The sequence below is a fragment of the Serinus canaria genome, chromosome 19 (assembly GCF_022539315.1).
Source record: "Serinus canaria isolate serCan28SL12 chromosome 19, serCan2020, whole genome shotgun sequence".
Taxonomy (NCBI): domain Eukaryota; kingdom Metazoa; phylum Chordata; class Aves; order Passeriformes; family Fringillidae; genus Serinus; species Serinus canaria.
This window is the reverse complement of record NC_066332.1, coordinates 571,705-586,223: the sequence shown is the minus strand read 5'-3', so window position 1 is coordinate 586,223 and position 14,519 is coordinate 571,705. Positions and strand designations below refer to the sequence as shown.

The 14,519-nt window shown below is 43.1% G+C and overlaps 1 protein-coding gene across 3 annotated transcripts in view; it reads left to right on the top strand.

Annotated features, from left to right (window-relative positions):
- NLK (nemo like kinase) overlaps positions 1 to 14,519 on the top strand; it is a 36,758-nt gene that overhangs the window by 11,296 nt on the left and 10,943 nt on the right. For all 3 annotated transcript variants that reach the window (XM_050981865.1, XM_050981866.1, XM_050981864.1), the window contains 2 exons: positions 11,005 to 11,134; positions 12,174 to 12,229. In XM_050981865.1, coding sequence (XP_050837822.1) covers positions 11,005 to 11,134; positions 12,174 to 12,229 — 186 coding nt within the window. The remainder of the gene's footprint in view (positions 1 to 11,004; positions 11,135 to 12,173; positions 12,230 to 14,519) is intronic.

Here is a 14,519-nt window from a genome sequence, read left to right as displayed (position 1 = left end):
ATTTGGTTTTTCAATTATCATAGATACCTCAAGGTATCAGAGTGCTTTTCTGAGCATATTTGCTCATTGATTGCACTTGAAAAGTCAGGATCAAGGACTTGCACCGTGCTTTTGCCAGCAGGGCATTCACATCCTCACCCATCCTCAGCCTGTAAGCTGAGCTGAGATTCCCTTCTGCCCCTGCTGAAGAAACAAAGCATGGATGTTCTTTAGGTTTGGGTTGCTTATTGTTTTCTGAAGCAGTTGAGGAAAAGTAGGTGAATGTTGACAGAATCAGGACCAGCTTTGACCTACTTGTGGCTTTTTTTCTGATCTCTGTCTTGGGCATGTCACCTTATCATTTTTAAGCTACTGTTTACTCATGTGAAACTTCATCTAAAACATTGAGAACTGACAGGTGTTTGGTAATTTGAATATTAAATGTATATATCATCACTCCCACAGTTGTTCCCAAGGAGATTTTGTCACATACCAAATGACCCAGTAAAGGGAATTCTTCTGTAATAATTTTATTTCATCCTGAATTATTGTTTAAATTTTTAGTTTGAAGTATTTTAGAGTCATTAATTTCATTCCCCTGGAATTGCACGCATGGTAGTGATTCCATCTGTTATCACAAGGTTTTTGACAGACTCAGAATAGAGAAACATAAATTAGGATTTTCCTGTCAGTTCATGGAGATCACTGGAAGCTAAATACAGCTGTGAAAGGAGGAGGTCAAAAGGGAGTCCTGCAGGTCAGACCTTGGTGTTTCTGTGGATGGAGATGTGAAACCAAACCAACTGCATTGTAGCACGTCAGTTTATTTGGTTTATAACAATTCAGGCTGGTTTTCTTCTAGTGGGAAGAGGGAGAGACACACTTTCCTTGAAGATCGTGTAATATTTTAAACAGTTCTGTGAGATGACATTTTGTGGGTGAGTTTTAGAGGGGGGAAAAGGCTGAGGATCACTGGAGCTGTGCTGCCTCCAGCACCTGGTACAGGTCACCTGGCCCTGGCACCAAGACATGAACAGAATTGGCTGGCTTACCTGAAAATTTAGATTTTGCAAATTTTACAGTATTTCAGACATTTGAACAGTAGCCAAGCGACCTCTCACAGAAATTCATCAGCTGCATGTTCTGCTGCTGCAGACAGGGAAGAATTTTGAGCAGGCTCGTCCCACTCTCAGCAGGCTGTTCACTCAAAGGTGCTGTTCACCTCTCCACTTTAGTGTGTCACTCCAATGTCTCCGGATTTCTGAAATTGCCTTTTGAATCTATTGAAAAGGAGTGGTTATGGCTCCAGTGTAATTGAGACTGTCAAGGAAATAGGTGGAATTTTTACAGCACCGTGAGACTTGATGGTATGTGACAGAGGATCATTCACTTCACTGGCCCATGGTAATGGGAGACTGATGTGTCTTTAAATACCCTGGCAATAAATAGAAGACTGATTTTTACTTTTTTTTTTTTCCTTCTTTTTTGCAAGGCTATGGGTCTTTCTTAAATCTTCGTTAACATGTAATAAAATATAAAGCACTTCTTTCATGTTCCAAAAATATCCCATCTGAGACATGTTCTAGACTTTTGGACGGTAGAGGTTATGAATTTATTTATTTCACACTTGTGTTTTGACATGTCCCTTCTGTTCCTGCAGTAATTCAGAGAAGGAATGACTGGGCAGGGCTGAGCACATAGAAATCTTTACAGAGAAAAAAATGGCAGCAGTTTGCAATAATTTACGTGAGTAAAATGTGCAGAGGAAGCCTTAGGAGAGCTGATGTGAAATGCCCTGTGCACAGCCACAAGGACACAGGCATGGATGTGGCTGGGCCTTCACCACCACTGTCAGACAGCCCAAAGGATGATCCTGGGCTGGGAAAAGCTGCACAGCTCCTGTCAGGTGTGCTGCTCCTTTGGCTCTCAGCTCTTTGGTTTGCTCAGCAGCACAGCAATTGAGATGTCTCTGCTTAGTGTTTACTTTGGCCATTGTGATGTGCTGGGCTTGGGAATTACAGCATCTTACAGGCTTAGTGTGTGTTTTAAGTAATATTTTAAAGTTTGGTGATTCTAACATCCATGCCTGTGCAAGACAAATAAAACACTGTTATCTAAAATAATTTCTGGTAAAGAGAATAAAAGAGAAATTGTCAACTATGAAGCATTCTGGGTTTCAGTTCTGTGTTCTGTACTATTGTAGAATACAGAATTCCTTTGAATAAGCAATGGGTGGAGTAAGTTGAAACTTGAAAGATCAGTAAATAAGATTTGGCTCTTCCAGCTAAAAATCTTGATGAATGTTCATGTATTTATCATCACTACAGAATTTGGGGAGATGAATATAAATAGCAGTAATTCATAAAATTAAAAGATGCCCTCAGCCTCATACATATATACCTATTTATTTGTATATAAGTACATCACAGTCCTGAGGCTTACTCCTTAACCAACAGATACAACTATCTCCCTGGTGGAAGCAGGGAACACTGCAGTGTAATTACTTTGAAGTACTGAGTTTCTAATATTTGTTGTAGACTTTGGTTTGAATCCTCTTCTGATTTTCTCCTATGTCAGGAAACATGATGGTGGTGAAGAAAGGACTGGCTGAAGCAGGACAGGTGTGCCCTGGAAGAGGGAGTGTTGGGGTGTTGATTGGGATGAGGTGGTGAGCTCACAGGGATTGCTGTGCAGAGGGCAGCTCAGGCACCGTTTCCTGCTGGTTTGTGGTGGGAGGATGGGGAGCTGCCAGTGCTCCCCAGGTGCCAGTGGTGTTGTGGTGGGAGGATGGGGAGCTGCCAGTGCTCCCCAGGTGCCAGTGGTGTTGTGGTGGGAGGATGGGGAGCTGCCAGTGCTCCCCAGGTGCCAGTGGTGTTGTGGTGGGAGGATGGGGAGCTGCCAGTGCTCCCCAGGTGCCAGTGGTGTTGTGGTGGGAGGATGGGGAGCTGCCAGTGCTCCCCAGGTGCCAGTGGTGTTGTGGTGGGAGGATGGAGAGCTGCCAGTGCTCCCCAGGTGCCAGTGGTGTTGTGGTGAGAGGATGGGGAGCTGCCAGTGCTCCCCAGGTGCCAGTGGTGTTGTGGTGGGAGGATGGGGAGCTGCCAGTGCTCCCCAGGTGCCAGTGGTGTTGTGGTGGGAGGATGGGGAGCTGCTGGGGAAGCAGAGGTGCTGGGTGCTTCCTGCAGGCAGCGAGGCGGCAGTCGGGGATATGGCCAGAGACCTTATTAACCTACTTTGCTCTGGAGGTGCAGAAATACTCCAGGAACTGTGCCAAGGCCTGCAGGCTTGTTGGACCTGGAGAGGAGGGTTTCTCATCTGGGTTTTTCTTGGTTGGCTGGTGGGAATGGGAATAGAGGTCAGTGAATTGGGGCAGGAATGTGCATATTATAGTGGTATAAACTTTAAAAATAAAGAAGAAAGAACTGTAAAAATGCATGGAGGTTTATGTGTTTATTGGGCGTATTATTTATTTGTGAACATCACATCCAGAGCTATGCCATTGGCTGAAAAAAAAATTAAAATGAAATTTAAAATGTATCCCAATAAACGTTGTGCGTAGTGTAGTAATTTATTGTAGCTGTGGTTCATATAGGCAGTTGAGAAGTGAATAAAATGGTCTGAAGCAGAGTCAGAAAATTTTGTATAAATGGGGAAATAAATTTGATTTGGAAAGCAGTTTCAGTTTTAAGCTTCCATGAAGGAAGACAAATTAAACATTTTTAAAGATATTAGCTATAACATTATCCCTTTAATTTTCACTCCTTTCTTTTAAATAAGATACTCTGAATCACTTTTTGTTCAAGGAGACAGATTTCTTGCAGTAATCAGTTTTGCTTTTAGCTCTGATTTGTAAAGAATAAGTGGTAATGGCACACATGCTGGAGGGTGTGATTAGAACCAACGTTAAAAGGCTTTTTTAGGACATGGTGGTTGGAAAAGGAGCTCTGGAGAGGTCTGCATTTAGCAGGAGGAAGTGAAGCACACCTTTGAAGTCGCTTAACCCTTTCCTGTAAAATACCTGGAAGTGGAAATGAAATCTGGGTATTTTCTTCAGGCTTATGTGAAAGTTCTACATGAAATCTGCTAGCTTGCATTCAGTCAGTTCTTTCCCTGAACAGATCCCATACCACTGAAAAGACCAGCTCCTGAGGATATGTGTTAGAAAGACTTGCCTATTTGGAGTAACTTACAGGTTTCCTTGAAGTGCCTTTGGGTATTTTTTGATTACTTTACAGTATTCCATGGAGAATGTTGAGAAAACTTAATGAAATGCTGAGAATGCATATTGGTAGTCAGTTAATTAAATTGTCTTTTTGTTTTATCTCCTTAAGTAACTTATTTTCTGTTAAGTGCCTTTCCAACAAACACAAATTGTTGTCCACATGCAGATTCCTGCATGCAAAACCTACTTTACTTGCCAAAATACTAAGAAAATATTTAGCAGGTGGAGTATATTTTTTTAGGTCCCAGATGTCTAAAAGTGTAAGAAGTTTTTACTTTTGTCTGTGAACACCTTCACCCAGCTTTTGTCAGTCCCTATCAGCCTGTCCATGGCTTCTTGTCAGGCTGTCAGGTGTGTCAGTGAGCACTCAGACTGCTGCAGCTGATCCCCAGGGATGGGGGAAACAGGGAACTGTGTGACTTGGCTTCTCTGCCTCAAAGTGAAATCCAAATGAAATCCAAGTTTTGCTCAGTAGTATCTCCTTAGCTATCTTTTTGCAGTTTGCTTTCATATCATATCTCTCAAAGATTTTTTTTTTTTTTACCCACTGTAAATATTTCATTTTAGGATCTTTGAAGTATTGCCAGCTGGAGGCTGCTACAGAGCAATAGTGACCTGAAAATCAACAGCACATCCAGTGCTTAAATAGCTCGAAAAATAACAGCTGTTCTTTTTGATAATGTCTTTTAACAATGAAACCTTATTTTTCTGTGCTTGTGTGCTAAAAATTCTGCTGTCGCTAACAACTTTGCCTCAGTGTTTCAAACTCTTCTGTGGTGCAGCTACTGGGGCCTCTTGTAGGCAATGATTTACTGCAAGTTTTGGAATATTTTTTAAGTCCCCAAACTGTTGATGTGAATAGGTGGCCACACGTGTCAGTGTTTGAGTCTCACGGGCCCTGCTGAGTTCATTGGGGTGAGCAGGTATTTAACATAGCTCACAGGTGTGATTGAACAGGGAATGGTGTGATTGAACAGGGAACGGTGTGATTGAACAGGGAATGGTGTGATTGTGATTGAACAGGGAACGGTGTGATTGAACAGGGAACGGTGTGATTGAGCAGGGAATGGTGTGATTGAATAGGGAATGGTGTGATTGAACAGGGAATGGTGTGATTGACAGGGAATGGTGTGATTGAATAGGGAATGGTGTGATTGAGCAGGGAACGGTGGTGTGATGTGATTGAACAGGGAATGGTGTGATTGAACAGGGAACTGGTGTGTGATTGAACAGGGAATGGTGTGATTGAACAGGGAATGGTGTGATTGAACAGGGAACGGTGTGCTTGAACAGGGAATGGTGTGATTGAACAGGGAATGGTGTGATTGAGCAGGGAATGGTGTGATTGAATAGGGAACGGTGTGATTGAACAGGGAATGGTGTGATTGAACAGGGAATGGTGTGATTGAACAGGGAATGGTGTGATTGTGATTGAATAGGGAACGGTGTGATTGAACAGGGAATGGTGTGATTGAACAGGGAATGGTGTGATTGAACAGGGAACGGTGTGATTGAACAGGGAATGGTGTGATTGAACAGGGAACGGTGTGATTGAGCAGGGAATGGTGTGATTGAATAGGGAATGGTGTGATTGTGATTGAACAGGGAATGGTGTGATGGACCAGGGAATGGTGTGATGGACCAGGGAATGGTGTGATTGAACAGGGAATGGTGTGATTGAACAGGGAATGGTGTGATTGAACAGGGAATGGTGTGATTGAATAGGGAATGGTGTGATTGAACAGGGAACGGTGTGATTGAACAGGGAATGGTGTGATTGAACAGGGAACGGTGTGATTGAGCAGGGAACGGTGTGATTGTGATTGAACAGGGAACGGTGTGATTGAACAGGGAACGGTGTGATTGTGATTGAACAGGGAACGGTGTGATTGAGCAGGGAATGGTGTGATTGAGCAGGGAATGGTGTGATTGAGCAGGGAATGGTGTGATGGACCAGGGAATGGTGTGATTGAACAGGGAATGGTGTGATTGAACAGGGAATGGTGTGATTGAACAGGGAATGGTGTGATTGAACAGGGAATGGTGTGATTGAATAGGGAATGGTGTGATTGAATAGGGAATGGTGTGATTGTGATTGAACAGGGAATGGTGTGATTGAACAGGGAACGGTGTGATTGAACAGGGAACGGTGTGATTGAACAGGGAACGGTGTGATTGTGATTGAACAGGGAACGGTGTGATTGTGATTGAACAGGGAATGGTGTGATTCCTCTCTGAGCTGTGTCTCTGGCTGGTGGGTGGTGCAGGATCCTCCTCTGGTCAGTGCTGTTCCTCCCTCCCTGGAGTCATCCTGGGATTCCCTGTGCTTCCCTGTGCTCCTCCCTCAGCCTCCCTGCTGCTGTGCCTCTCAGGGCTCCTGATTTCCAGTTTTATTGCTCCTTCGTGGGACAGACCTCGTGCTGTGAGTTCAGAGCAGCCTTCCAGAGAGCTCAGGTCATGGCAGTAAAGTGGACTGAGCACTGCTCTGCTCTAATATTTTCCTCCTTTTCCTAATGAATCTGTGGGTGGCTTTTCTTTTAAAAATTATAGCTGCAATGACTATGAATATCTCCTTTAAACGAGATTGTATCAGCTTTTGCATCTTTCAGACAATGTATGTACAGCCAGAGGGTAAAACCCATTATAATGCCATGCTAATTGCAAGAGTGTGTGTGCTAGAACTCTCTTGTTGTGAGAAATCCAACCAAAACAAAACCTGGCTCCTGGTGATCCCTCTCCCACCACTGCTGGAGGGGAGCCCAGGTCACCCTGCTGGCAGGACAAGATGCACAGTGGGCTGTGACACTCAGCACGGCCCCTGGCTGCACACACAGGGAGAAAAGACTCTTATGAAATTAGAAAATTGGGGTCCTCAGGTCAGGAATCTGGTTATCTACGAGGAGGCTCTGCTGGCTCTCTGCATTCACTGCTGGGGTGAGGCACCTCTAGAGAAACAGTTCATGTGTTACCCAAGAGCTCTCAAAAAGAGCTTAATCCCACCTCTCCCTCTCCTTGCTCACTTGGCAGAGGCAGTGTGACTGACTGAGATCCTCTCTGACATATGCCTGGGCTGCCATTGTTCCTGAACAAGCGTCTGTCTGTCCTGCCTTTGTCTGGGGGCTGTTCCCTGCTGGCCGTGTCACCGTGCCAGCACAGCTGTTAGGGGCCAGCCCGAGCTGCAGCAGCCCCTGCCCAGGGCAGGAACACCTCACTGGCAGCTTTGGGCTGCAAAACTGACTTTCAGGCTACTAAAGTTAGACAGAGCCATTTAGCCTGTGAATAATTTAGCTTCCATTAGGAATTGTCCCAGAGCTTCAGAAGGCATTTTGTGTGCGGGTCGGGAGCAGTGTGGGACGCAGACTGCAGTCTGTGATGGGAGAAAACACTGCTGTCATAGGCAAGGTCACTGCAGAGCCTGGAACATCACCTCTGTCCTGCCTCCCTGGTGTTTGTATCTTTGTAAGGGTAAATTGCTAAAGCAGCTGCCTTGCGTAAAAACTCAGCCTCTGTGGATGCATTTCTTTTCCTTCAGTAACAATTCTGTTGCTAAACCCACATATATAAATTAGTTTGTTTTCTTAAGGATTTCACACTTACGTTCTTATTTTCCTTACCCCTCTGCTACCCAACAGTCCATTAGGTGTTGTGGATCAGTTTTTGTCACATTTTGGTAGGGCTCAGTGCCTGGCAGTGACTTTGCAGAGTGCAGAGCTGGTCTCTTGGCCTGTGCCTGTGTGCAAATTTTATGTACTCAGTCAAGCATTTCCCAGATAAGAGATTCGATAAGTGCACAGTCTCTCCCTGCCCTTCCACTTCAGTCTTGGGAATCTGGTGGGTTTGTGGGCTTTTCTAAGGGATTTTTAATATCATCCCATGCTCAAGTATATTTTGAAATACGCCAAGATGTGATGGATTGCGATACCGTGTGCTGAAAAAGTGGCATATTGGGATCACATGCCCTTGAGTATGAGCTGTGCTGTTTGTTTTAAAGTGGTACATCAAACATGCCTGGGTGAGCAGCTGAAATGCTTGTGGGACCAGGCCACTTACATATCTCAGAGTAAGGCTTGCTGGAAAAGCCTGTGTGATTAAGGGTCAAGCAACTGAGGAAAAAAGTTCACTGACTAATAAGAAAAACTTGCAGAGTAATCCTATTAAATTCCCTCCCTTCTGGTAAGTCCTGATGTAAATTTATAGATATTCTCTATAAATGTGAAGGGAGGTTTGTTTCCGTGATAGAACAAACTCCACCAGCACTTTCCCACACCACCCCAAGAACATTCTTTCATTATCTTGCTCCTGTGTAATAATTGCACGGAGCAGTCACAAACTTGTTTTTCTACCAGTTGAAACTACAGAACAATGTGTATGCCTTGACCTGGATTCAGGGAGAGAAAAAGTCACTGTTGGCATAGACTCCACCTTGAAAGTTTGCCATCCACATGGCAGAGAGTTGCTAAAGGCTTAAAATGCGTAATTGAAACGGCTGAATGCCTGCAAGGATTCTTTGAGATAAGGATTGTCTTTGAAAACATTTTAACTAGAGGTCTGGATTGTGTCATTAATCTCTTCTGTAGTCCTATTACTTTTTAAAATTGTATTATTTCTGGTGTGATTAGCTTGCAAAGTAAATAGAAGGTGCAGGTTTTGTAAAGTATCTTTTTTCTTTATGTGTTTTATGTCAGACTATTTTAAAAGCTTTTTATGTAGTTCTTAAATATAGCAAGACATACATACATTATGTATAATCAGCAGAACAAAAGGGTTTCTGATGGCAGGAGAGCGGCCCTGCTGCACCCACTGCAGTTCAGGGGACACATCCCAATCCTGTGCTGGCCCAGGGCTGGTCTCCTGCTGTTCCTCACCTGCTCTGGCTGTGATCTGCTCCCCAGAAGGTCCTGGCCCTTTGTCCCAGCTGTGTGCTGGCCCTGCAGGGCTGGGGGTTTGGGCTGCCTGCCCTGGCAGTGCTCAGTGCTGGATGCTCAGCTCGGGGTTGCTGCTCAGTGTCGCTCCCAAAGGCGTGGTTGGAGCTGAGCTATCTGCCTTGACACGAGATTCAATCACTTATTTTTTGCCCCATACCTATATATAAATTTTTGCCGAGTTATTTTTGGTTTGAATCTCGGTCTGTGATCTCTTTGTCCCAGCTGCAGTTGGTGGTTGGTAAGTGGACCCTTTGAGGCTTCAGTAGTGCCTTGTGATGGATGGCTCCTGCCTGCTGGGCCCTTTGCTGCGGGATTCACCCGTGCTGGAATGTCCCCACAAAGCAGGGCAGGGAATTCAAATCTGTTCTTCTGAGAGCAGCAGTAAGTAAAGCTGCCTTTCTAGCTGTTCTCTCAATTAGCTCCTAGGAGATTTTCCTGCTTTTCTAGTTTCTACTGGGGATATGTGACCTGATAGCATATTGCTATAAATAATTACTTTACTAGTATCAAAGTAGGTACTGTACACAAACACAAAGCAACATTTTCAGCGGCTTTTTTTGGATGCTGTAAATACCAGGTTTTCAGACAGGCTGTTTCCTTTCTTCCTTTCTTGTTTCTGTTCTTTGGAACGCAGGCCTGACAGTTCTGATCTTCAGAACTTTGGATTGTTGGTTTTGTGCTGCCCCTTGAAGTGAAATTGCTGGTGAGTAGTACAGAGCTCCCAGCCCAAGACAGGGAGGTGAGGGGCAGGCTGGCATTGCTGCTGCTGTGGAGGAGAGAGCAGAGGAATTGCTTTCCAGATGGATACTGCAGGGGACCATCACTTGTTTGTAAAAGTGGGTTGTTGAAAAAAAAAAAAGAAACTGGTCATAAATGGGAATGGCACAGCAACCCTGCTGAACTCCTTCCTCTGTGAGAGACAGGAAAAGACTGTTCAGCCAAGCCAGTGGTTATTGTATGGAGACATTGGGAAGAGCAGACCAGCCACGCCAGGCCTGGCACAGCAGAGGAGTCACATGAGGGAGAAAAGCCAGCAATTTTTTAAGGACAAATGTGGTTATCAGGGTGCATAGCTGGATGTGGATTCTTCTGTGGGTTCAACACTGCACTGAGATTGAAGTTATTTTGGTCATCCCAGTAAAAATATGCATATACTTTATTCTGTAGTGACGTTTGAGAAACTCACCTTAAAAACTGGGATTGGGAATTGAGGCACCATAATCTCCTTGCTCTAGTTTTATGGTTCTCATTATAAAATTCTATTTTCAGAATCCAATTATTTTAAATTAAAATACTTGCCATGTGCAAAGCACCTTATAATTTCTGAGCTACTATGCTTGCATTCCATGAGTTGTGTGGGAGAAGGACCAGTATCATGCCTGTTTTACATTTGTGGAAACCTGGATACCATGTGCTGTTGCTTCTCCAGATGTGATTTGGTGATAGACCAATAAATAGTCTTACACTTGCCAGAGTTCTGTCAGAACAGGATTTTTAGATCTTTTACCCTCTTTGGAGAGGAAGAAGTGAGTGATAGACCTGATAAAATCTGATCTGGGTAACTGATTTTAATGAGGTATTTTTGAGAGGTGAAGGGGATGTTTATCCCGACATCCACTGCAGGTTGATGTCACCATGAGCTCAGTGTGTGGCACTGCTGGGCTGGGTGTGCTCCATCCACAGAATGGTCACATGTGTGTGACACAGGCTCTGCAGGACACTGCTCAGTGCCCTCACATTAGTGCTCTTCTCCCTAGAAATGGCTTCACTTTGTTGTGACTCACTGAGCTGAGAACGATAAAAAACTTTAAAATATTCTTTTCTTCTTATGAAAAACTGTCTAACAGGAGTATGTGATGTTCTTTATCTTTTATTCTGTAGGTCAGTAACAGATCCACGAGATGGAAAGAGAGTTGCACTCAAAAAGATGCCCAACGTCTTCCAAAATTTGGTCTCTTGTAAAAGGGTCTTCCGGGAGTTGAAGATGTTGTGTTTTTTTAAGCATGACAATGTAAGTACATTCAAAGTAATCTTGAAATCTTTGAGGAAACCTAAATGTAAAATGGAGCTCTCTGTCACAGAAGTGTGTTGTGCTACAGTATATCTAAAATGCTTTAAAGCTCTCTGATTTTACAGTGATCAGGTTTTCTAGAAACTCAGATATTTCTGTAGCAAACACTACAAAAATGAAACTGTCAAGAACCTAAGGATACTCATGGTTACCCCTCCAAAGTGTTTGCACAGGGACAGTCAGTACACTTCTGCCCAGCCTTATTGCAGGCTTCAGGTAAAGGTCAGGCTGCCCAGAGCTGTGTCAGCTGGACACTGTTCCTGCTGAGCTGTTCTGTACTCCGTGGTGCTGTCCCTTTGCTGGTCCTCTCCCAAACCTGCTGTAGGTAAAATCAGCCAGCTTAAGTTAAAACCCATCAAGTTTGAAGTGCATCTGAAGTTTGGGTGCTTTACCCGAATGTCCTGAACCTTCCTAGGATAGTATCCAAATGGCCACACCAAGGAGTATCTTTCTCTGTGAGAGGATGGGAATTCTCTGCTGCTGCTTTTCTACATTTTTGCTTTTTTCTATCTTTTTTACCTTTTGCTTTTTGTACCACTAAGCTGCTTATTCAGAATGGGAACAACTCTGGGTTTGCAATTCCCATGTGGAAGCAGTGAATCACAAAACTCTGAAAGACTAAAGGCAGAACAAAGTGTAATATCTTCTGCTTTTACGTTTCTTTGCTGGAATTACTTCTTTCAAAGATTCTGTGTTCATATATATTGTAAAGAAACCACTTTTTATTGGATAGATAAATTTGTGCTTTCAAACTACTACTCAAACAGCTGGAAAAAATGTCTTGAGTTAGAAAAGAGAGAGACATTGAATGTACTGAATACCTGACATGGTGGGTTATTACATTTACATACCTGGTGAGACAGAACATTGGTCTGTCTGTGGGACAGAATAAAATGAAGCCATGTGAGAAATGTGCAGTCTGTCTTTTTGAAAGGGATTTGTTCTGGAATAGGCCTTGACCTTGTGTGGTGTTTCCTAGGTACTCTCTGCCCTCGACATCCTCCAGCCTCCACACATCGACTATTTTGAAGAAATGTATCCTAAATATAAAAATAGAACATCTTAATTGAGGTAGATGTGATTTTCATTGGCTTAGAAGCTGCCAGTGTGTGGTGTAATCTATGAAAGGAGCCACAGAAGCCTCGAGCCTGCATGTGGGCAGTTTTACTTCCAGGAGTGATCCAGCCCTGTGAGGTGGGGCAGGACTGAGCTGGGCTTTGGCTGCACATGGGCCAGGGGGAGCAGGGAGCTGGGACTGACCAGCAGGCCCTGCTGCTGCTGCTGCTGCTGCTGCTGCTGCTGCTCACGGGGGCTCCCCAGAACAGTTTATTTAACTATATCCAGTAATTAATCTCCTCTCAGTTATTAGTACTTCAAAAGGCCTTGTGGTGGTTTCAGAGAAAGGCTTTGAAGCCCTGAGCTACCAGAGAGGTTTCAGTGGGCTGGCAGGGCTGTGGCTCTCCTTGCTCAGCTCTGTCCTGCCCAGAGCTGTGTCCCACACACGTTCTGTGTCACTGATGCTGCACAGGTGCCAGCTGCCTGTGGGGAACTGTGTTCTAGCAGCGAATTTGAGGGAAAAACTTCACACGAGGGTCATGTTTTGGTTTGTTTTTTTCCTTTTCTAGCTTGGCTTGGGCTGTCTTCCAGTCAAGGAGGGAATTTCTGCTTTCTGGAATACTGAAAAGTGAATCCCTGAGCATGGAGGGCTCTGGCTCTCATGGCAGGAGAAGGTCTTTGCCACTCCTGTGCTTAGACTTGGGCAGGTTGGGTTTTGGTGCTGGTGGGTCTAAGCTGCTTTTTTGTATGACCCATTTTACAGTTAATGGGTGGGAAATTGTCATTATTTTTAGGTAACCTGAACTTTTGAAGTATGGTTTGATCTATTTCTGTAATACCTTGGATTGATTGGTGAAGAAAGTAGGTGTAATCAATGTGGTAATTTTAACCAAAGTACAGCACAACTTGCTGGTGGAGAAACACATTATTTAATTGAAAATATTGCTGTGCTGTACTGGGGCTTTTTCATATCAGTTTAGGTAAAGCTTTGAAATTCTGCTTTGATATTTCTTTCACATGAAGAGCATATAAGTAGTCTTCAGAAACTGGATTTTGGTTGTGTGCACTAGTTCAATGCCCTCATTTAGAACAAGTCATATGAGTTATAAATCAGATCTAGGTTAAGGATTACTCCTTCTGTGTAATTGTACAATCAAGAATATTTAAATGGGATAAGCTTATTTTTATGAGCTTAGCTACTGTCAAGTTTTGAATATAAAACCAAAATGTTAGTTTCCTTTATGGCTAACTGACTTTAGGTCATTCTGATTTGTGTTCTATAGGGTTGCCTTTTTTTATATTTTTGTTAATTTCTTGAGTCTCATATTGGCAGCAGAAGATTATAAGGAGTCTTCTTTGTCCTTTCTTTTGAAATAATTCCAGTAAGTGCACTTAGGACCCTTAAATTCATTAAAAGCATGAGTTAGTAAATGTTTTGACTTACATACCCATTTTTAATTGCATGTGTTTCTACCTCCTGTGGTGTAAGGAGAACTTGCTTGAGATTGGTTTGAAGAGGATCAGGTAAAGATGTTCCGTGTTTAGGGGGTGTAGATGTCAAAACTTCTTTTCTTGGCCCACTGGTAAAGTTCCCAAAGAGATCCTAGGGGTGTTCCTTTTTTACAGTAGGACATGTTGAATGGTGATAAAAGTGTAAAGGGCTGGAGTTGGTACTGAGTGATTTCCTTTGTTCTTTCCAAAGAGTTGTAGTGCCCTTTTTGGGGAAAGAAATGTAATAAAAGAATGACTAAAATGATGTGAATGATGTGTTGCAAATGAGCTGGAAGAGTTCATTTCAATTATTCAGTGTTTCGTAGGTACCAGCAGGAATTGCAGAGTGTATTTTTTTAAAGAGAACTAATTATAAAACCACCTTAACATTTTAATGATAAATTAAACATTTCTGAGGAAACCAGTGATGAATAAAGGAATTTTATCAAGTGAGATTTTTGTTTTAGGATGAAAATTCCTGGCAAACACTCAGATTAAGATATAATTTGAATTAATAATGAGATTTTCGATTGAAAATCTTTGTGGCCATTTTGAATCTTAGGGGTATTGATGTTTTTGCCAATATCACCTAGTGCAAAAATGAATGATTGATAGCTCTTTTTTCCAATTACAAAATCTTCCACAGTTGATTGTAATACTGAATTCAACAACTGCAGATTCACAGATGTTCTCCTTTAAGAACCATCCAAAGTTTCTGTAGTAACTTTTTGAAAACTTTGCCCATTAAAGTGGATATCAGAAGCTGCTGAAAAGTCAC